Raw genomic sequence first — 24,061 nt, forward strand, 5'->3', positions numbered from 1 at the left:
AGTAGAAGCACAATAATTTATGTCCATTATAAAAGCCCACAATATTAACTTTTTGCAACATGACATTTTTAACCCACTACAATTAACAATTAATTTCAGTTAAATCAAGAGTGATAGTTTGTTTATGAAGATTTTTTAGACTTATTTAGTTAAGACCAACGGCTACATATTCGGTTATAGGCCTATAGCCTTTTAGAGCTTAACTGTTACACTAGCTAAATGTTCATACCAAATATTGTAGTTAAAATAGTATCAACATGGGTTTCAGCTCAAGCCGATTCTTACTGCACACTTTCTTGTTAATTTATGTGGTTGAGGTTCAATCTTTTTTAAAACATTAACTGAATCAGTGTTTCTTCATGCATTTACAACTTTCCTTGGCTACGCCTTTAGAAGATGCACATTGGATCCATGATCTAACAATAGCAATAGCCTGTCGAAATTCTTTAGTTCTTGGCACCCTCAGCAAAGACAAACCGTTGTTCAACAAAGACAAATGCAGCACAGATAGACATCAAGATAGAATACAGTATAATACCTAGGAAATTCTGGAACAATATTCCTGCGTTGTAACATTTAATTCCACCCCTCTTATAAAAATCATAGGTATGGAAATTGTGTGGACACCATGTCATATCTGAATACATATTTAAACTTGGACTATTTACCTTTACTGCATATATAGAAGTTCCTATTGTAGCAGGAAACGTCGTTCCACTTATATGTGGTGTTTGGGTCTCTGTCATTTTCCGTTTCTGCTTGTACACAATTCTCGTACCATTCGTGGTTGTTAGGTTCTCCTTCCCGCCAGGGCCTGATATCAGCATTCCTCAATGGCTGATCGTCGACCCAAACAAACCTTAGATACCAATTAGTGTCTAACCAAACATCGTCCACCCAAGCCTCGTCCGCCAGACCGATCCAAATAGACCTGGAATCTTCACCTGAAACAAAACACAATAAATAAAATGTGTTATGTTAAAATTTATATCTTCTGGTTAATTTTATTAACTACCAATAAAAATTTACAAAACATTCGGACGTTAAAACTTTGTCCGGTTTCAGTATCAAAACTGTCATTGTTCAATTGAACCACCAAAAGATTGCTCTAATAAATGATTACTTTCTGGTGAGTACGCAAAATCTTATCCGAACGTTAATTAATTAAAAAGAATACATATTTTCAACCATTGCTTTTTCAATTTCACATCAAATTATACAAAAAATGAGAAAATCTTATTTTTATACCAAAGTAATTATTTTTCCTTGGTTCAAAATAAGGAGAAAATCAAGAATAAATTATTGCTCTTATTGCTTTAAACTTATCTTACGATTTTCCTTGAATTTCTCGTCAGCAGCGTATTCAAACATTTTTTGTTGATCTTCACTTTTGATCACTGCCAGCTGTCTTCCTTTGGCAATGCAGTTATCCCTGGCTTCATCCCAAGTTACCTGAAATATGTTCTGTGTTAATTGAGATAGTTTCTTTTAATATTCCAAACCCCTTAAATATTAATATAAATTTACAAAACCGTTTCTATTGAAAAGTCAAAGACTAAAGAAAAACACTTTTACCAGGCATCTACAATAACTTTATTACATACTCCCTGAAAATTGCATGGATGAAATTAAAGTATCAACCACGTTTCCATGTAGACATGAATAAAATTGCCGTAGAAAAATTACTTACGTTTTTCCATGGATCGCCTGCAATGTATTTCTTCCCAGTCACCTCTGAAACAAAGGATTGTTATAGTGATCAATACTTAACTCTGCGAATCTTTTAATATTTGAATGTCATAACTAATTAGAAACATGCTTTTCCATCACAGGATTTCTTTAATATTATATATGATTACAACATGCACGTGTATTTTATAATCAGATTAAACAGAACAAACAATAGTTTAATACTAGTGTACCTGTTGCTCGAATTCGAGCAATTGCAAAGTATTACAGGCGCTATTTCAAAACTGATAGAAGTCATAATTTCCGATTACTTAAAATAGTCAACTCAAAGATAATGTAATCAATCACTCCATTTCAGCATAGATAAAACATAGATAAAATCAGTTATCGAAACTGAAAACAAACGCTGTTGGGTGTGTCATGTGTTTAGTATGAACAGCTGTAATTAATACAAATTATTCGTCTGTTTAAGTAAACAAAATGTTTTCTTCATAAGAAATACATTCGGATTTTGATGGCCTGTAGTAAAGCCCGAGGACTTTTATTACAGGAATTAGTGAAAGGAGGTGTCTACACAAAAAAATAATAATTTTGACACATCGTTTGTAAAAGTCCGTCCATTATTAACGGAGGAGTAGTGTTTCGTAGAAATCACCTTCAGTAACATCATATGAGGGTTTAGGAAGAAGCTTGACCTATAAGTATTGACTTTTGCTAGCCTATTTTGCACGATTTATTTAAAGTGTGGATGAAATAGGCTGCAGATTGTTGTGTATATTACAGCGTACTAATCCACTCTGGGCTACGATAGTACCAGGAGCCTGAATATTGAAATGTGGCCAGTATCCACCACTGTATATGTCCTCTCAACTTACAGTAGTGTACCTCATCAATCTACCTGACCTCCACAAGACTGGCATCATGCGGGAGCAACTGGACTAGATCGAGAACCTAATTTAAACCTGTTCTAGACGGTATTTTATCACATACTCTTTAGAATGTTATGGAAAAGTATGTATCTGCAATGTAAAGTAGGCTATTTAATATTTTATGAAACTACTTACTGACTCAGGTATATAAATTCTAGATCATTTATAAATAAACAAGATTCTTGAAATGTTCACGAATGTTGGTCTGAAGACCAAACCGTTTGGAAAATTAAAAAAACGTCGCACTTTCTTACTTATAGGGTATACACGTCAGTTAAATTTCCCCCTCCATGTTATTTTTATGGGGACAATATTGTAAATCACCCTTGTATGCTTATGCCTAAGTTCATCCTGGAACGTCCTTGGGACAGCTTCAAAGAAGCCCATGAGCCTCGCTGGGGAGACGGCGAGAGCCTTTAGCTCCACGTACTAGAACCATTGTAGATCGTAGAGCACCTATTATTTCATCTGCCTACGGCATTACAACAACACTTTCAGTCCACGAAAGCAGCCCAAGGCGAGTAGCAAATCACAACAACCTGTTTAATGGTCAACAACATTTTCCACGAAGGGTGATCCCGTAGAGTTACATACTTGAGGTTCCTATACTTGGAAATTCTCAATTTTATAGTACTCAATGACTTTAAATGATGGGAAGAGCAATGACCGTTGCTGCAGGAGATGTAGGTGTAATGACGAAACTACCGCCTCTGTACTGTGCCAATGGTTCAACTGGGTTTAACCCTGGTTCAACCATCTGGAGAATAGAGTGACGAGATCGTAACTACATCCTGAAAAACTAGTGGTAGCTATTTAATGTGTTGATGCGCAGGGCAATGTAATTACAGGACCTATGTGACGCCTATGACTCCAGTTTGTTTCCCCTGTGTATTCCTACAAAAAAAACCCCACTGGAACTGTAATTTGTTTATGTACAAGATAAAAAAAAAATTTAAATCACATAAACAGTATATATTACGGTTGATGATATTCAACCTACTTATACACTCCGGTATGCGAGGGTACCAGGAGCCTCCTGACAGACATGTAGCTACGTCTCCTCCACTGTACACGTCACCAACAGCTCCTCTCAGACTGTAGCCTGGGTTGCAGACGACTCTGACTCTAGTAGCCTGTGATCCCGCCGGAATAATGCATCTTGCGTCACAGCTGTCACAATGTTCTGCCAAGGAACAAAACTTCCTGTTGTCAGAGTCTCTTGGCAGCATACAACTTTTAGGCCTTGAAAATTAAATGGTTTTATTTAAGAATGGTTTTTCATTTTACATAACTGAAAAACACAGCAAAACATCTGGAATTAACTTCTCTAAATGCATTAAACCAGTCATTAGAAAATACAGACCAACCGTTATCACGGTAACTAAAAGATTACATAAAATGTTGTTCTACATGGAACCTTTGACTATTAATACCAACAAGTCAATGATGGATCCCAATCAATGTTGTGATAAACTGTAGCATCATTCCATTATCATCTGTGACTTAATAATACTTATTTTTAAGTCTTCAGTGATATAAGGAGCTATTAATATTTTGTAAAAACACATACAGGAGACGGTTCAAACGAATACCGGACAATTGCGGACACGGACAATTGGGGTCACGTCTTAAAAGCGGACAATTGCGGACACTAGAGATTAATGCTACCTGGCAAGGGTTTGACTGGTTTCTACAAATATTTCACTGCCGGACAACTGCGGACACATGTTCTGGAAAGAGTCTGATTTCCACCTAAAGAACAGATACATACATGATATATGATTTTAAGACTGATTTCCATCACACTTCATACACTAACCTAACCTAACATAACCTAACCTAAGGTACATATATCATGTATGTATCTGTTCTTTAGGTGGAAATCAGACTCTTTCCAGAACATGTGTCCGCAGTTGTCCGGCAGTGAAATATTTGTAGAGACCTGACAAACCCTTGTCAGTAGCATTAATCTCTAGTGTCCGCAATTGTCCACTTTTAAGACGTGTCCCCAATTGTCCGTGTCCGCAACTGTCCGGACACCGTTCAAACGGTTCGAGATAGTACGGAAGTGTTATTGAATTCTTTGGTATGTTTTGACCTCCTGAATAATCTGGCAAAGTTTTTCCTAATGGAAGCTGGACACCCTGTAAATGTATAAACAATTCATAATTTAAAATCATGTAAGCTCTTTGAAACCTACTTTGATTTATATCGCTAATCAAAAATCGTTGAATGACATTTTAATATAATATAATGTTTATCTTTCAAAATTACTGTTGTGGCACAACATTTATCTAAATATTTTGGGTAAATGACTCAGAAGAATGATCATCTTTACTTAATGAATCTGTTTATTTAAAAGTAATGAATGTATCATGAATCACAAATTTAGTAAATGAAACCCTTTACTTACCTTGGTTGATCAGGATTGTCTAAAAATTCATGTTCAACCCACGTAAAGCTTGGGTAATGCTTTTTTATTTCGCCTTCCATCCATATCATGTTGAAGGGCCATGTGATATTGGAGAAGTACGTTGTCTTTCCAAATCTTATGCTGACCAAGCCAAAGAGATAGTGAAGTCCTTCGTAGACAGCCGTAACTCCCCCACCACTATCGCCTTGTTGAGCGATTGATAATGCTGAAACATATCCAGACTTTGAATCATGACAATTATAAAACTACTTTATTTTCATGCTGAAAGGTAATCATTCTTTAGTAGCCTGGTCATGTCAAAACGCTTCCCATATTGTAGCCATAATCATTGAAAGACTAGTTACGGGCTGTGTTTGAATCATCGAATTTGAGTTGCCACTACTGAAATCTTGCTGAACTTGTTCTCAGTTATCCCTCAGTCCTCAGTTTGTCCCTGTGTGGTTTATTTGGGAGCTTTCAACCTAAAAATGTCTAAATATTAAATTACCTGAACTGTTTTTGCTGGCACAGAACTTGTCGAAGATTGGCCAAAGAGAAGGGGCTCGCTGATTGCAGTCATACGACGGGACCGGAGTAACATCGTTGTACAGAAGGGTTTCACTACTCATCTGGTTTTCCTTCTTTCCCCAACCTACAACCTGTGAGAAACATTTCAAACAAAAGAGTTATCAAAAACGATATGCCGCTACATTTATGTCGAAATATCAAACTACTAAAATAAATCTTCAGTTATAGATTTTTAATACTACAGATACCTATTCCATCAAGTATGAAATTAAGCTGACAATATGCATGTGGGTACATCAAGTCATTGAATAGTAACTGCATTTATTTTTATAAATCAAACACAGCAAGTTGTTTGTTATAAAATTCAGGTTCAAAATTTTTGAATAGTTACCCAACCTTCACTTTTGATTTCATATACAGGGTGTCCACAAAATAACTGACACATTTTAAAGTCAAATACTGATACCAAATAAAGACTATGTTCAATGATTTATATATGTATTTAAAGCAAAAATTCGCAATTTTACTAGAAACTTAGTAGAACTTGATATGAGCACCATTAGTGGCCCGGCATAAATCTAAGTGAAATTTGACCTCTTCCAAGGTTTTTGTCAGTACTTCAGGGGATATAAACGGTGGCATTTATTGTGACATGTTCGAGGAGTACGTTTTCCCACAGTTGGATGACATTAAGATGGAGAAAGGCCCTGTTAATTTTCAACAGTATGGAGCACTACCACACTAAAGTTTGTGTGTGCGAGAAGCACTAGATTTTCGTTTCGAATATCGCAGGATTGGAAGGGAAGGGCCCATCAAATGGCCTCCTTGGAGTCCAGATATGACTCCTCTGGACTTTTTCCTTTAGGGGTCAGTAAAGAATGGTGTCTACTCGGTGCAGATTCAGGATCTGAATCACCTCCGACAGAGAATAATCGCACGTGTTAATGCAACATCCCCTGAAGTACTGACCAAAACCTGGCAAGAGGTCAAATTTCGCTTAGATTTATGCCGGGCCACTAATGGTGCTCATATCGAGTTCTACTAAGTTTCTAATAAAACTTGAGAATTTTAGCTTTTAATACATATACAAAACATTAAACATAGTATCTTATGTGGTATCAGTATTTGCCTTTGAAATGTTTCAGTTATTTTATGGATACCCTGTATTATTCGTTAAAATGCTTAAATGAACACAAGGTTTAGTGTAGCAACAAGAAATACCTTAAGTTCATTAGTGTGAAGTTTAAAAGGATAAACACTATAAAATGATTTGGTTTTATCAACGGTTGACCTATAAAGATTATATTTTTACTGTAAGGACTGTGTGAAGAAAATAGGAGGAAATATTTGATGACAAAGTATTGCTGATAGCTTGACCAAAATAAGTTTTTTTGTTTACCAGTGTCTAAAAGCTAAAAAAATATTAAAAACTGGCTATAATTTTGATGTATCATTGTTTGTACCGTTCCTTCTACAAGTAAAATTTCCTTAAATAGATGTAATAATTCCTAAAGCAGATTAAGAAGTGTAAACAATTTTAATATGACTACAATCTGCATGATCAGCCAGTGAGAACTCATCACGCACAGGCAGAAGCCCAGTTTTTACGTTGCAATGGTGTTTTATGACTTATCACAATAAAGATTGATTTATCAATTTGTTGATAGTATCATATACTGTATACCTTAATTTCTACTATACTTACAAACAAATTCTTGTCTTTTATGTAGTTTGAACCATCTAAAAATCCATGACAGACTGGCATTATGAACTCTCCTGCCTTAATTTTCACATCCAGCATCAAAAGCGCAATGTCGAAAAGATATGTTTTCTGGCTGTATTCCCTAGGGAATTTTATCATCGAAACCTGTAAAGATCAAGTTCTACAAACGTCTGTGAATAGTATAGACCTACAAAACTATCACACCCTATAAAGAAAGCACAAGGATGAGTTTGTAAAAGTCGTGCAATGTAAAATAGTATATTTTATAACCAGAGTAGAAAGGGAGTCATTTAAGACCATGCTTGAAGTGCGAGATTTATCGAGTATTTTAAATGGTCGAGAATATGTATTCATTCACTTTCACTCGTGTTGTGAACTTTACTTTCTGCTACACTACAAAGACTAATTAATTATTTTCTTAATTAAAACAGACATTCGATATTTCTTTATTACAGATAGGAACATTACAAATCTTATAGCATTTTTTAGGTTATACCTTCAAAGTTAATACTCGTAGTTTACTTTGGTTGTACAGTTTTGGTTGTTGAAAATTGAAACACTTGACAAACAAATAACAAATCTTTGTTTGTTTACTTTGGCAAAATCTAAAAAGATAGTTAAAATTTTCTTTCGCATAGTAAACATTCTTTTTCCGTAGTAAACAATGTAATGATGAATTTTCGTAGATGATTAACATGTTAAAAAAACTGGTCATTTCACAGTACTGTAGCGAAAAAGTTATATACAACAGTTATTTATTTATATTCCAATATAAAAGCTATGTGACCTTCTATAAATTATAAAGTGATTGTTATACTCTTTAGTGATAGAACACTATTTCAGTCAGCTTAGGGTAGAAATATTTTGTTATTAAATTATTTTTAAACAGTATTACGTATTTAATCGGTTCTATTAGTCCCGATTTAAATTTTTTTAGGGGATTAAGAACACTGTCTTTCTTTGCCTTTATAAACAGATAAGTTTACGGATATTAAAGTCTATTTTTTCACGATTGAAAATGCTTGTAGTATTTATTTACAGGATACACTTTCTACCTAAATTACTCAAACAAAAGGCTGCTTTCTTGTATGTATAACAAGGTACACTTATTTTAATACTAAAAAAATTTTAAACCACTAATATTGCCATGCAATATGCTGAATAACTACCACTATTACTGACTCTACCTCCAATTGACAACATAAATCAAAGTAATCAAGTAATGTATCTTTTATGCAACCTTTTTATAAAGTTTTAGGCCAAAGTTTATATAACAAAAATATTTAACTTGTGAACAAAGTCTACTCACATTGCGTTTTTCTTCAGTGTGCTCATGTATATCCCATGACCTAAAATATTTGCCCAAAGCCACTCGTAGATCGGCCACATTTCGAACGTCTTCCACGCAATGAGCCGCTAAAAAGTTAAACATATTGTTAAAACATATGTGCCTCTGAGACACTGCTTCAAAATGCTCTGCTCTAAGAATGTGTTTCAAAGCAGTGACTTTCGGAGCAACGCCTGGAACTAAATGAATCGGTAAAAAAGAATACTATGATTCTGGTAACAGGATGCCGTTTTGTAAAATACTCTTATTAGTGTAGTGGCTTAGAGACAATATCAGCAAGGATCGTGACCTGATGGATTAAAGCTGCAGCTTTTGCACATTTCTTCTATACCCTAAATACAAAAAAATTATGGGGGGTGCCCGATTTTTAGGTCCGCCATCTTGAAATACGACGCCATCTTTGTTTTCTTTAGAGGAATTGAACTATTCATTGAAAATTGCCTAATATCACCGAAAAGGACACATTTACGCCATTTTGTAAATAACATGTTTTGTTCATAATTAAATTTGCTATAAATTGAGATAAAAACCACTTCGATGACTTAAATGGTCTTGAAGATATAAACTAAAGTTGAAAATTTGATCTTGAGCCGTGACTAATTCCACCGGCGAATGTCACGACTCATAATCAATGGTCAAAGTTTTTTTTGTATAGTAGGTTAGTCTAGTGTGTCGTTTTGTTACTTCCCACGACCCTCAACAAGGCTGTGCCTTGTTCTTCTTGCTCCCACCGTCAAGTGTCATAGGTTGAGTGACGGTGCTTCTGACTACTTCGTCCGTCCACTTTTATCCACTTTTATCCAAGTTTGGTATTTTCTATGACTTGTTTCTCCATGATTTTTATATTGCTGTGAGTATGTATTCGTCGATGGAGTAGTTTCTCGTGCCACCGGCACCTTGATGGGGCCCGTGATGAGGAAAATTATTTAGACCGCATCAGCCTTGGCGGAGAGGAATTTTCCAACTTGGCTACCCCTGGATCATGGCCCCTCTCCGCCCTGCTTCTTCCCCCTCCGGTGCCGTCCGCCCACTACCTGAAGCTACCGTTCGTCGTTACCGCAAGTTACCACATGTTGTTATGTTTTTATAGATTTATTTCACAAAAGGAAGAGACTATTTGCAGTATTAGTTGTTATTGCCTACAAAGTTATATTTATTGTTATTTCCTTTTAAAGTCTATACATTAGCCTACTTGTTGACATCAGTAGTGGTGAACTGGTGGACCTATCGCGAACAGCTGTTTTGAAGATAGGGGCGGAAATGGCGTAGTTATAGCAGATTTCCGGTGGTACGTCACTTCTGACGTTTTGTATAAAATTAGCGTACGTCGTCACAAGTGCAGCAAGCAGGTGGTAACAGGATACAGGTGGTAGGAGCTGGTGGTAATGGATAGGGGATGAAACAGCTGTCTGTACAGTAGTGTGTTTAAATAGCTAATACTTGTTCGTTTGCAATTGTCTTAAATGTATTGGGAATATCAACCAACAGCTACACCAAGGTTTTAACAAAACACAGCTTACATGTAGACAATAAATTGAGTTAAAATCATATTGTCGACGGTAACATTTAACAGTAGCCTACAGTATTGTACTAGTGCCCGCGGCGGCGTGGTGCAAGGTTGTGTCACCGGCCGCCGTGAATTAGGCTGAGGCCGCGAAGGGAAAGTGAGCGGGCAGTGGAACAAGGTCAAATGCCCCTACTCAACCTCCATGTGGATTTGTATCCACAGTTCTACAGTTTGCTTTCGGACATAGCGGCGGAGTGTTGTACGGTCCTGGGTCTATCGTTTGCATCGTTGATGCCATCGTAATACTACACCTCGATTGACTCAACAACACAAGGTATTGTAAAAACCAATTTTAATTTATATCTTATGATAGATAGTCGCAGGTTAGCTGTTTGTGGTTAAAAGATGTTTATACAGAAATACGTTCCAAAATAGTAGATATATTTTCCCCATGTTAGTAAATATTTGTTGGTCTTAAAAAAAAAACTTAATTAGTGGTGTATTACGGGTACTGGAGACCGTGACGTAAAAAATAAAGTAAAATTAAATATCGTTTATATTTTGTTAAACAGTTTGACAGATCAGACTTTGTGGTCAAAATATGTTTATATAATGGAGTCTTTAGAAAGACTGTTTTTTTTTAGTTAATTATACCCAATTCCATGTGTCCTGACTTGTGCGAATCAAATAAATTAGTTTGCCATCTTCAACGTCAGGAGGCTTTGGCACATTTAATCGTGTCGGAAAGCAAACCTCTAAAAACTTGTTGTCATAAAAGAAAATAAACGTTTTACCATTTTCGTTTTGTCTTTGTTCTACTAATTGATAATGTTTGTTTTGTAACAGATATTTAAATGTTACTTTTTCTGTTTCTATTGGACTTACTAGTTGAGGAAGCTTCATTTCTTGACATATGGCTTCGGTTGATAATTGATTAGAATAATTTGATCCTGATGCATTCCAATGTAGTGGTAATTTAATTTGCTTCTGAAACTTTAGACGTAGTGACATTGACTTGCGAAAATTGCTAGTTTTAGTAGTAGTAGATTTCTTTAAATCTTCTTTTATTCTCTTTAGTTTATCTTGTGTGATTGTACTTGGCTTATCCATAGTTAACATCAGAACAGAGCTAGCATATGTGAACAGTCTTCGTTGAAGGTTCGACACTGAATGATGTGATGTTGGAGGTTTGGAGACTTCCTTACTTAGTAGGTAGAATTACCCGACAGTAGGGAAATTTACCCGCGAAGCAGGGTAAACCTCCCAACCGACCCCCTCCCAACTGGCTCGCGGATAAAAGTAGCGGCAGCGAACGGACTGTAGTCAGTCTCACCCAACTGGCACAGCTGACTGGTTGAGTGTAGACTGACTGACTTTTGATTAAAACCTTTCGTTAGATTTGGCCAATCTAACTTAATGTTTTAGTCAATAGCATGTGCTGCATGTTGTTTTTTTTAGCTTGTATCTTAGATGGTTTTACTTTATGGAGTGCATCGTGTCTTTAGTACTTGAATTGCGCAGAGTGTTGTATTTTTCTAATCATGTGATATTTCAGCTAACAAAGGATAAAGAAGTCCCCCATTAAAATGAACAATCTTTTGTGACTGTAAATATTCTATATTTAAAATTTAAGTTGACCATTTTGTAATTAGTTGAGAGGTCCAACGGCCTGCATACTATTCTGCATTTGGTTAAATTAAGTTTTAAACTTTTGTTGTCATTGGTAGTTTACTTATGTCAGCTAACAATGAAAACTTTCTTGTGACTATAAATATTCTATCTTTAAAATTTAAGTTGACCACTTTGTAATTAGTTGAGAGGTCCAACGGCCTGCATACTATTCTGCATTTGGTTAAATTAAATTTTAAACTTTTCGTTGTCATTGGTAGTTTACTTATGTCAGCTAACAATGAACCCTTTCTTGTGACTGTAAATATTCTATATTTAAAATTTAAGTTGACCATTTTGTAATTAGTTGAGAGGTCCAACGGCCTGCATACTATTCTGCATTTGGTTAAATTAAATTTTAAACCTTTGTTGTCATTGGTAGTTTACTTATGTCAGCTAACAATAACACTTTCTTGTGACTGTAAATATTCTATCTTTAAAATTTAAGTTGACCACTTTGTAATTAGTTGAGAGGTCCAACGGCCTGCATACTATTCTGCATTTGGTTAGATTAAATTTTAAACTTTTCGTTGTCATTGGTAGTTTACTTATGTCAGCTAACAATAACACTTTCTAGTGACTGTAAATATTCTATGTTTAAAATTTAAGTTGACCATTTTGTAATTAGTTGAGTGGTCCAACGGCCTGCATCCTATTCTGCATTTGGTTAAATTAAGTTTTAAACTTTTGTTGTCATTGGTAGTTTACTTATGTCAGCTAACAATGAAAACTTTCTTGTGACTATAAATATTCTATCTTTAAAATTTAAGTTGACCACTTTGTAATTAGTTGAGAGGTCCAACGGCCTGCATACTATTCTGCATTTGGTTAAATTAAATTTTAAACCTTTGTTGTCATTGGTAGTTTACTTATGTCAGCTAACAATAACACTTTCTTGTGACTGTAAATATTCTATCATTAAAATTTAAGCTGACCACTTTGTAATTAGTTGAGAGGTCCAACGGCCTGCATACTATTCTGCATTTGGTTAAATTAAATTTTAAACTTTTCGTTGTCATTGGTAGTTTACTTGTGTCAGCTAACAATAACACTTTCTAGTGACTGTAAATATTCTATGTTTAAAATTTAAGTTGACCATTTTGTAATTAGTTGAGAGGTCCAACGGCCTGCATCCTATTCTGCATTTGGTTAAATTAAGTTTTAAACTTTTGTTGTCATTGGTAGTTTACTTATGTCAGCTAACAATGAAAACTTTCTTGTGACTATAAATATTCTATCTTTAAAATTTAAGTTGACCACTTTGTAATTAGTTGAGAGGTCCAACGGCCTGCATACTATTCTGCATTTGGTTAAATTAAATTTTAAACTTTTCGTTGTCATTGGTAGTTTACTTATGTTAGCTAACAATGAAAACTTTCTTGTGACAGTAAATATTCTATATTTAAAATTTAAGTTGACCACTTTGTAATTAGTTGAGAGGTCCAACGGCCTGCATACTATTCTGCATTTGGTTAAATTAAATTTTAAACTTTTCGTTGTCATTGGTAGTTTACTTATGTCAGCTAACAATGAAAACTTTCTTGTGACAGTAAATATTCTATATTTAAAATTTAAGTTGACCACTTTGTAATTAGTTGAGAGGTCCAATGGCCTGCATACTATTCTGCATTTGGTTAAATTAAATTTTAAACTTTTCGTTGCCATTGGTAGTTAACTTATGTCAGCTAACAATGAACACTTTCTTGTGACTGTAAATATTCTATATTTTAAAATTTAAGTTGACCATTTTGTAATTAGTTGAGAGGTCCAACGGCCTGCATACTATTCTGCATTTGGTTAAATTAAATTTTAAGCTTTTGTTGTTATACCTAAACACAGACTTTTTCCTCACTACAACAGAAGGAGAGATAGAGCATGTTTGCTCCATCTCTTCTTTTGGTATTATTTTAAATGACCTTGACCTACTTACAGGACTTTGAAAATATCTTGGAAAAAATATAAAAACGGTAGTAATTGATCTGCCTTGTATATGTTTGAATTTGTCCGGGCATATATTCTAGCTAGGGACCTACTATCGCTAGTTAATTTACATAAGCAGGTGCAGCGTTGTTCTACCCCCACCACTCAACCCGAGCGTATAAAAGGGCTGCGAGCAGACGGATGATTGTCAGTCTTGCACAACCGGTGAAGCTGACCGGATGGGCAAACTGGCTAAAGACGAGACCCTTAGTTTAGAGTTGGTACCACTCTAACCTAAGGTTCTTGTCACTTAGTAGTTATTTTAGAAGCATGTTGATTGTAGTATTTGTTGGCTTGTAGTTAGAGGGTGTTTTGCGTATTTGTATCTTTGGTAAGGGTGTTGTATTTCTTAATTATGTGTTGTTCTATTTCAGGTATCAAAATAATAAAGTCCCTATTAGTAATTTTATTTTCAATTTGAGTTGATCATTGTATGTTACAAAGTTCTAAGTGACATTAGTAAGTTGAAAACGTTCACACAAAACAAAAACATGAAACCAATAGTGAATTCATGACATAGAGTTCTCTTTGACATACACACATTTTTATGGGGACAGTTCGTTGACTGCGCTGCTCCGGCTATTGCTAATGAGTCTTTGATCAATACCATGAGGACAGTCCTTTGGCTGCGCTGCCTCTGATCAAAAAGACTGATACATTGGTCTTTAGCCAATTCAGACTTACACACAAACATGAAAATAAAACAAACACTAAGTTCCCCCACTACAACAAAATGAGATAGATGACATTCACACCTTTTTAAGGGAACAGTTCGTTGACTGCGCTGCTCCGGCTATTGCTAATGAGTCTTTGATCAATACCATGAGGACAGTCCTTTGGCTGCGCTGCCTCTGATCAAAAAGACTGATACATTGGTCTTTAGCCAATTCAGACTTACACACAAACACGAAAATAAAACAAACACTAAGTTCCCCCCACTACAACAAAAGGAGAGATGGAGCTTATTTTTGCTCCATCTCTCCTTTTGGCATTATTTTGAAATGACCTTGACCTACTTACAGGACTTAGAAAGCATCCCTTAAAATACATAACAAACACTAAGTTCTCCTATTACTACAAAAGGAGAGATGGAGCCAATTTTTGCTCCATCTCTCCTTTTGGCAATATTTTTAAATGACCTTGACCTACTTACAGGACTTAGAAAGCTTCCTTATAGTACATTATTGGGAACCGAGAACAGTTCTTTTAAGTTAACACCAACGGACACAACATTTCCCCTCCAACCACAAGCTTCCCCCCTCCACCCACAAGCTTCCCCCCTCCACTTGAGTTTTGCTATAAAAGGAGGTTTGCTTCGCAGGCAATCATAATTCAATGGTCTGAAGTAGTCCTAGCTAGCTGAGTCAGCTCCAGTTACTATTCACTGTTTCATTTGCTATCATGGCTTACCTTAGAATTCCCACTAGACCCTCGAAAGTAGTTTCTTCATCTTCAAAGTCTCTTCCTCGATCTATTTTAATTTCATCACATGCGTCAGATCCAAAATCGGTTCTTCGAGAAATACTGCAGTCAGAAGGTGCAAGTCCTGGAGCAGAAGAACAACACACCTTCCGGACCAGTGGTGATCAATCTCCTCCGCTGATAGAAATATTGTCTTCATCTTCATCTTCACAATCAAGCTTGTCTTGTTCATTTACTTCGGAGTCCACCTCGTCTGATTCATCTGCATCTAGAAGCTCTTCCTCATCCTCTGACTGCACTGTTGCTGATGTTCTACTAACACCTACTGCCACTAGAACTGCATCTCCACCTCCAACTTCTACACCATGTATTTCTTCCTTAACAACTCTACCTTTACAATTCACTATCCCACCACCCATCATATCCCCCCTAAACGACTCCCTACCAGCCACTTCCAAATCCTTTGGCCACTTACACACTTCTCCTTCAGATAAGTGTAAACAATTAATTGCTGACAGGAGGAGAAAATTTGCACACACCCTCTCCAAGTGTCGATATGTTTTTAAAAAGGGTGTAAGTAAGGGGGAACACTGTGAAAAGGTTTCTGTTTTGAATAGTGATATGTGCTCCATTCATTCAAAACACAATAAAAGCACAGAGTCTTCCAATAAAATTAAAGAACTTCCCAAAGCAATCCGGGTAAGAAGAATGAAAAGGTGTACGAAATATTTCTTTGTCATTTTTATACATAATTTGCCTCCAGGATTGATCTATTGACATAAAATGAGGTTACTAACCTGTCGTCAATCAATCCTCTATTGTCTTGGATGACTAGTTTCGGGGTTAAAACCCCATTTTCAAATCTCTTCAGTCTTCAAAAGTCAAACATGTTTTCTTGCATAAGCCGTCGTCAAAATTACTTCACACATACACATAAACACACACGAAAACATTTATATTTACAAATCATGTACATGCGCGTGAGGCCGGCCAAGGACAAAACCAGACTGCGGGGTTTGATAAGAGTGTAGGTTAGCCGATGCCTACTTGATGGTGTTGACCTTGGGGGAGGGGAACCAGCTGTTTATCTCTTCTATTGTTCTGTAGTTTGGTCACTCTATCAAATAAAATGTTTGATCCAAAATTTAACTTCTCGTTCAAAACATCATTTGGGGAATTTTTGATTGCTTTATAAATTTCAAAGGTTTCAAGAACGTTCATTTTGTTACCTTTATTACATTTGTGTAATATCTCTAAATTATCTATACAACTGTTGACATTGTGATTTTCGTTCATTAGGTGTTCTGCAAACTTCGATTTTTGTGTTTGCAATTTAGGCTTGGGAAGATGTTCTACATACCTTTTCCTAAATGAACGACCTGATTGGCCTATATATACTTTGGGACAATCTTTGCATGATAATTTGTACACGCCAGATTTTTCAAGACTGTTACTATTATCAGGAGGGGATGTGTTCAATTGTTGTTCTAATTTATTGGTAGTCTTACAAGCCAGAATGATGTTTTGTTTTTTTAATTCATTTTTCAAAGTGAAATGTAGATTATTGCCAAACTCAATGGATAATAATCCATGGCTGAAACCCTACATCGATTCCAACACTACAAGAAGAGCAGCAGCAACGTCAGCCTTTCAGAAGGACTTTTTTAAATTAATGAATAATGCCATATTCGGTAAAACTCTGGAAAATAAAAGGAAACATAAAAATGTAAAACTTGTAACAGATGCTAGGAAATTGGAGAAACTTGTACAGAAGCCCAACTTTGGATCATCAGTAATCATAAATGAAAACCTTGTTGCCGTATCTATGAAGAAAACTAGTATAAAAATGGATCGACCTTTGTATATAGGAATGTCAATATTAGATATATCAAAAACGCACATGTACGATTTTCACTACAACAAGATGGTTGCACATTATGGAAGAGAGAACATAGTTATAACTTACATGGATACAGATGCTTTTATTTACAAGATAATTACTCAAGATATGTATAGAGATCTTCGCACATTTGTATATAAATATGAATTTGATTTTTCTGACTATCCTAAAGATCATCCGAACTACGATCAGGACAGAAACAAGAAAGTATTAGGGAAATTTAAAGATGAGGCTAACGGAGTGTTACTTGAAGAAATCGTAGCACTTATATCAAAATTGTATGCTGTGAAACTACATGATGACAACATTATAAAAAAGGCAAAAGGTGTAAAGAATTTGTATTTGAATAAAAATGTACTTTTCGAAGACTACAAGCAAGTGTTGTATGAAGATAAAGTTATAACTGCACACTTCAACACAATCAGGAGTTATAATCATCAACTGTACAGCGTGACAGAAGTTAAGAAGGCGCTCTCCTGCAACGATGACAAACGACACATCCTACCAGACCGGATCCACACACTTCCATTTGGTCACTATTCCCTTAACCCTATCGACTAATTACCTTTTCATCGTCCTACACCACTTATCCTTTCTCCTTTCCGTAAAATTGGGGGAACACAGCATTGTCCGCTGTGTTCCCCCTTTTTTACACAAGGTTTGAATGACCTTGACCTATATAAGGAGATGCAAGAAAAAATGAAAATCATTACTTTGCCAACATTGACAGTGAAAACAACATAATGGCTTTTAAAGAAAACATTGTAAATGAGCTACACAAACCTGCAAGAGTAAACTTTCCAAGAAGAAATACAACTGTAAAAGGAATAAATGATTTGTATCAAGCAGATTTGATTGAAATGCGACCATATAGTAAAATAAATAAAGGACATAATTATATACTTACAGTGATTAACTGTTTTACCAAAGTTGCAGATGCATTACCATTAAAGGATAAAACTGGTAAAAGCGTAACACAAGCCATGGAAATCGCTATAAAGAGAGATAAAAACAAAATGAAACATTTACAAACTGATGATGGCAAAGAATACTTTAATAAAAGTTTTTCAGAGTTAATGGAAAAATACAACATAAACCACTACTCAACCAAATCTGAAAAAAGCGGCTATAATTGAAAGATTTAATAGAACGTTAAAAGGAGCGATGTATAAAATGTTTTCAAACAGAGGAACCTACTTATGGATTGATATTTTACCAATGTTAATAAGTGATTACAACAACAGGTTTCACAGAACTATTGGGATGACGCCAAATGAAGTAAACAAGAAAAATGCTAAACTTGTATTAAAAAGAATAAAGCACAATACAAAACCTAAAGTTGAAATAAAGAAGCCTAGAAAATTCAATGTAAATGATAAAGTTCGAGTAAGTAAGTATAAAACGATATTTACTAAAAAATATCTACCTAATTGGACAAATGAAGTATTTACCATATACAAAGTGCAACCAACTATACCAGAAACATACATATTAAAGGATAATAAAGGCAATTTGTTACAAGGTGCGTTCTACGGACATGAATTATTGAAATCTACAGTAGGTGATGTATATCTTGTTGAAAAAGTGTTACAAAGGAAAAAAGACCAAGTTAAAGTACGATGGCTAGGTTTTAACAAAACAGAAGATTCTTGGATACCTATAAAAGACCTAATTTAACGGGAACAGCTCATTGTACCATTGGATTTCGAATAAGATGGAGATTGTTCATCATAAAGATCAATTCAACATTAGTAATATTGATGATTACACTGTTGATAACGACACAATCAACACTGGCAAACATGGTAGTTTACTTCCAAACACAGTCAGATGTATTATAAGTGGTCCTTCAAACTGTGGAAAAACTAATGTTGTATTTAATTTGATTACAAATCCTAAAGGATTGAGGTTTAATAACTTATACATATTTTCAAAGTCACTACATCAGCCAAAGTATCAATTGTTGGAGAAAATCATATCGAAGGTGTCAGGTGTTAACTTTTATAAATTTAACGCCAGTGATAAAGTTTTGCAACCAAACCAAGCTTAACCATATTCAGTATTTCTATTTGATGACGTTTCATGTGAAAATCATGATACTATTAGGAACTATTTCGCCATGGGAAGACATAATAATATCGACAGCATATATATAGGACAAACATACAGTAAAATTCCAAAGCAGCTTATCAGAGATAATGCAAATGTTATAATGTTGTTCAAACAAGATGAAACCAACCTGAAACACGTATATAACGATCATGTAAATGCTGATATGTAATTTGATAAGTTTAAACAAATTTGTGGAAAAGCATGGGCAGAAAAGTATGGATTTTTGGTCATTATGAAAGAACAAGCCATAAAAGACGGACGATATAGAATAGGGTTTGATAAATACGTTCTGCTTCACTAAATATCACTATTTCAAATCAACACTTCGTACTGTAAACATGGCAAGTCAAGAAAAGCTCTTAAAAGAAATAAAATCACTTAGTGATTCTATTAGACATAAAAACAGAGCTCTGAAGTTAGGTATAAGCGAAAGAGAAAAGTTTATAGAATCAACGTTTAAACCCGTTACTGATCCTTTAAACAGATTAGTTAAGAATATTGAAAAACCTTTCGAAGGAGATGCTATTCTACCGATTTCTAAGTATGAAAAAGAATCAAGAGATTATGAACAATACAAACAATTTCAATCAACTGAAGAAAGTGGTGAAAGCGAAGAAAGTGAAGAAACAGAAGAAACAGGAGAAACAGAAGAAACTGAAGATTCAAGAGAAAAGGAAGGATTTTCCGCAGGTCAAGAAGAAGGATCTACTAATCCTACAAATTTAAGTACATTAAGCACAAACATGGCATTCAAAGGGAATTTGGGCAGAAAATATTTATTAAACATGTTACATTCAACACAGGCTAATCGAAGATATCACATTTATGGAGCTAGACTAGAAGACAATGGTATTATGATTGGAGACAGTAATTTGGATATTGATGAAAACGATAACATCCTTATTGGTAACCAAAAATATAAAGGTACAACAGGACTGTTTGAACTTATTTTTAAAAACAAACCTGGTAAATATACCAAAAAAGACCTATCAGTGTTTAAAAATATACTAAATGATACAAATGCACGTAAAAAGCAGTATTCCAAAGATTTGCCCATTTATCGAAATCGATCAATAAAATACACAAGTGTCATAGCTGATCTTTTTCCAACACAAGTGAAAAAATCTCAACTTAAAAGAAGAGCTATATCTACAGCTGAATTAAATGTGTTACACAAAAGACCAAGAACCAACGAACCTACATCTTCAGGGAAAGGATTATTAAAAAGTCTATACAATACCAACATAATATATTATAATGATGTCAATAAGCTGGTTGATCGAATGAGATTATTACATGAAGCCATGGAAGCCGGTCATACCGGATTGGACAATGAATGGGTAGCTTTAATCGATGAACTACGAAATCGAAGGATTATTGCTTAATCATCGCATATAAAAGGAGGACAAGAATCGAGGGAACTCAGTTGAATCATGAGCGTGGACAAGTTTGGAAGGTATTCCAATTTTGGAGAAAAACCAAAATCCAATGGTAAAAGATATAGTTTACCATTAACAGCTGAAGGAGATTATAACATAAGCAGCAAACGATTGAAGTTTGTAAAAGATCCAGAAGATGATAATGATGCAACAAATTTGAAAACTTTAAAAAGTGAAAAAATGTTGAACCTACAACTTCAAAACGACTCTTATAATGCTAAGTCTCATAGAATAACAAATGTTGGTGAACCAATAGAAAACTCCGATTCCGTCACCAAAGATTATTTACTTTCAAAACTGTCAAATACTTTACAAGTTAATAATGAAGTTTACGATGTTAAAAACAGAAGAGTTACAAACTTAGCTGATCCTGTCGATAGTCAAGATTCAGTCAATAAAGGATATTTACATTCTATAATCCCTGAAAGAAAAGAAGATAGATTCTCTTTTTATAACTTTGTTATAAATGATATAGGATACCCTAAAGAAGATTCGGATGCAGTTAACCTCAAATATGTTAAAGATAATTCTATTATTCACGATAATGAACAAATTGATTGCAAAGGTAAAATATTACATAAGGTTAAAGAAGGATTAAAACCAACAGATGCTGCCACTGTAAGTCAAATCATGTTACAAAAGAATGGAAATTGGCATGCTGAGAACAAAAAGATAACTAATGTAAAAGGTGGAGTAAATCCTGAAGATGTGGTAGTTTTTAAACAAGTTCCTGTAATAACCGATGAATATAAACATAATAATATAAAGACTACCACTTTTGATTGTAAAAACTTACCATTAGCAAATGTTCATAATGCAGTTTTACCTCACGAAGCGGTAACTTTGGATCAGATGAAAGATCATATAAAAAGCCAGTGTATAATAAAAGATGAACAAAATGAAGAAATATACACATGTAATAATAAAAGAATTACAAATCTTGAAGATCCGCAACAAATGGATAATGCTGTCAATGTAAACTATCTTGCTAGACTTTTGGGTACTGTAATGTTTGATTTTCACAATATGATACCAGCACATCCAGGACATAACAAAGTGCATCCAGATAATAGAGATCAATGGATTGATAGGGTCATTATGAAGCAATATTTTATGTCTAGCAAAACAAAGATGCTTAGAACTAAACCTGTAGAAAGATTTCACCATTAGAAAAATGTTTACAATGCAGTTTTACCTCACGAAGCGGTGACTTTGGATTAGATGAAAGATAATATAAAAAAGCAAATGTTAATAAAAGATGAACAAAATGAAGAAGTACACACATGTAATGATACAACATATTCAAAATATAACAAAGAAGATGAAAATACAAAAAATATAATATGGATTGATAAAGGTACATAATAAGAAATCAATTCGTAAATGAAACATTCATTGTCAAACACTTGAGGAGTGAAGCCGATGTGGGTACATTCCCCTATAAATAGAGATGTCAAAGGTTAAGCACATCAGTCGTGATATAGAGAGCTTGAAGAGAGGAAGAGGATTGACATCATCAGCAGTTTCTCTATTATCTAAACCAATTGGAGCAATTGTTAACAAAACAATAGATTTACTACCAGTAGAACTGCATTTGCCTGGAGGATATCAATACTGTGGACCTGGAACAAAATTGAAAAAACGTCTGGAAAGAGGAGATTCTGGAATAAATAAACTAGATCAAGCTTGCAAACAGCACGATATAGCATATTCAAAGTTTGCAGATACAAAAAATAGATCCATAGCGGATAGAGCGCTTGCTGAAAAGGCTTGGCAAAGAGTAAAATCTAGTGACGCAAGTTTTGGTGAAAAAGCAGCAGCTTTGGCAGTAACAGCAGCAATGAAGACAAAAACTACGTTTGGAGGAGGAAAGAGGAGGAAAGGCCGAAAACGAACGGTTAAAAAGCAAGGAGGTAGTATTAAAAAGAAAAGAAGGAATAATCAAAATAAAAAAAACAAGAAACCAACAATATGGTCAATGATAAAAAAGGAGGAGGATTATACTTAAGACCATACCGTGTGTATTAAACAAGAAAAAACAAATACTAATTCCAAACAAAGAGTTGACAAATAAAGAATTAATTATATACGCTTCTTGTATGAAAATACCATTTTTTAGAGGAGTGTTTATGAAAGATGCATTGCCCGGTAAAATATGGAAAAATGAGACTGGAATAGTTAATTTAGAAAACAGTGAAGGTCCTGGCACTCATTGGATATGTTATAAAAAACTTGATCAAATTATTTATTATTTCGATAGTTACGGTAATATGCCACCACCTAAAGAGCTTCAACGTTACTTTCGCACAGCAAAAGAAGTATTTTACAACTATAACAGAGAACAACCTGACGATACAACAATTTGCGGACACTTATGTTTAGATTTTTTAGCTAGAAGCGTTAGTCAACTTTAAGATGTCTTCCTATACGGTCTCATTGACCGGCACTTCATCAACTCTGCGCAGTATTCTATTTCCAGCTCTACGATTGCAAAAAGGAAGATTATGGGAAGCTGCATTATTGGATTTAACAACATACAATTCTATTCCAAATATTTCTGAAGGAGTCAATAACAAATTACACTATTACAAAAGCAAAAATAATTTAGGAGAATTAACACCAATGAAAGAAATTAGTTTACCGACAGGATCTTACGAAATAGACCATATTAACGAATTTATACAAAAACAAATGAAAAACGAAGAACTTAACGAACTTGTTCAAAAGGAATCAGAAAAAGAATATATAACAATAAGAGGAAATAACAATACCATGAAAGCTGAAATAACTTCTTCATATTATATTGATTTTACTCAAAAACATTCAATTGGAGGATTATTGGGATTTTCTGAAACAACTCCAATACTAGAACCTAAAAAGACCTATTCTGGTGATAAAACTGTAACAATACTGAAAGTTAATACGATAGACATTACATGTAACATTATACAAGGATCATACAGAGATGGAGAGAATAGTCATATATTGCACACATTCTATCCGACAGTCGCCCCAGGTTTTAAGATTGTAGAAAAGCCACAAAACTTGGTGTACCTTCCCTTAAACACCAGTGTTGTTTCAGTCATCGTGTTGAACATACTAGATCAAGACGGAAACCTCATAGACTTCAGAGAAGAACGTATTACGATCAGGATTCACATAAAAGCATCAACCTAAACCATGGGATTGTCATTCAAGAAGAGAGAGTTGTCAAGTAAACACCTAACTAGCTCATCATCTGCAAAAGGATTAACTACTGAAAACATTCAGTTTTTACAGGATATTGGATTAAAACTCATTGAAAATGGAAATACTGGATATAGCACAAGGACCGACATTCGACGAGACTTTATGGGAAAAGGAGTATCACACGCACAACCCCTACGCTTCGTCAAAATTGAAT

The 24,061-nt window shown here is 34.7% G+C and overlaps 1 protein-coding gene across 1 annotated transcript in view; it reads right to left on the reverse strand.

The window, feature by feature from the left end:
• Positions 1-660: 660 nt before the first annotated feature.
• The window catches only part of LOC129003344 (limulus clotting factor C-like), a 56,677-nt gene continuing 33,276 nt past the window's right edge, over positions 661-24,061 (reverse strand). Inside the window, exons 6-12 of the mRNA XM_054431637.1 lie at positions 8,592-8,698; positions 7,265-7,426; positions 5,540-5,690; positions 5,032-5,257; positions 3,619-3,860; positions 1,642-1,734; positions 661-944 (exon numbers count right to left, since the gene is read on the reverse strand). Coding sequence (XP_054287612.1) covers positions 661-944; positions 1,642-1,734; positions 3,619-3,860; positions 5,032-5,257; positions 5,540-5,690; positions 7,265-7,426; positions 8,592-8,698 — 1,265 coding nt within the window. The remainder of the gene's footprint in view (positions 945-1,641; positions 1,735-3,618; positions 3,861-5,031; positions 5,258-5,539; positions 5,691-7,264; positions 7,427-8,591; positions 8,699-24,061) is intronic.

The sequence above is a fragment of the Macrosteles quadrilineatus genome, unplaced genomic scaffold (assembly GCF_028750875.1).
Source record: "Macrosteles quadrilineatus isolate MER2022 unplaced genomic scaffold, UCM_ALF_1.0 Scaffold_9__3_contigs__length_116548681, whole genome shotgun sequence".
In the NCBI taxonomy this organism is placed as follows: domain Eukaryota; kingdom Metazoa; phylum Arthropoda; class Insecta; order Hemiptera; family Cicadellidae; genus Macrosteles; species Macrosteles quadrilineatus.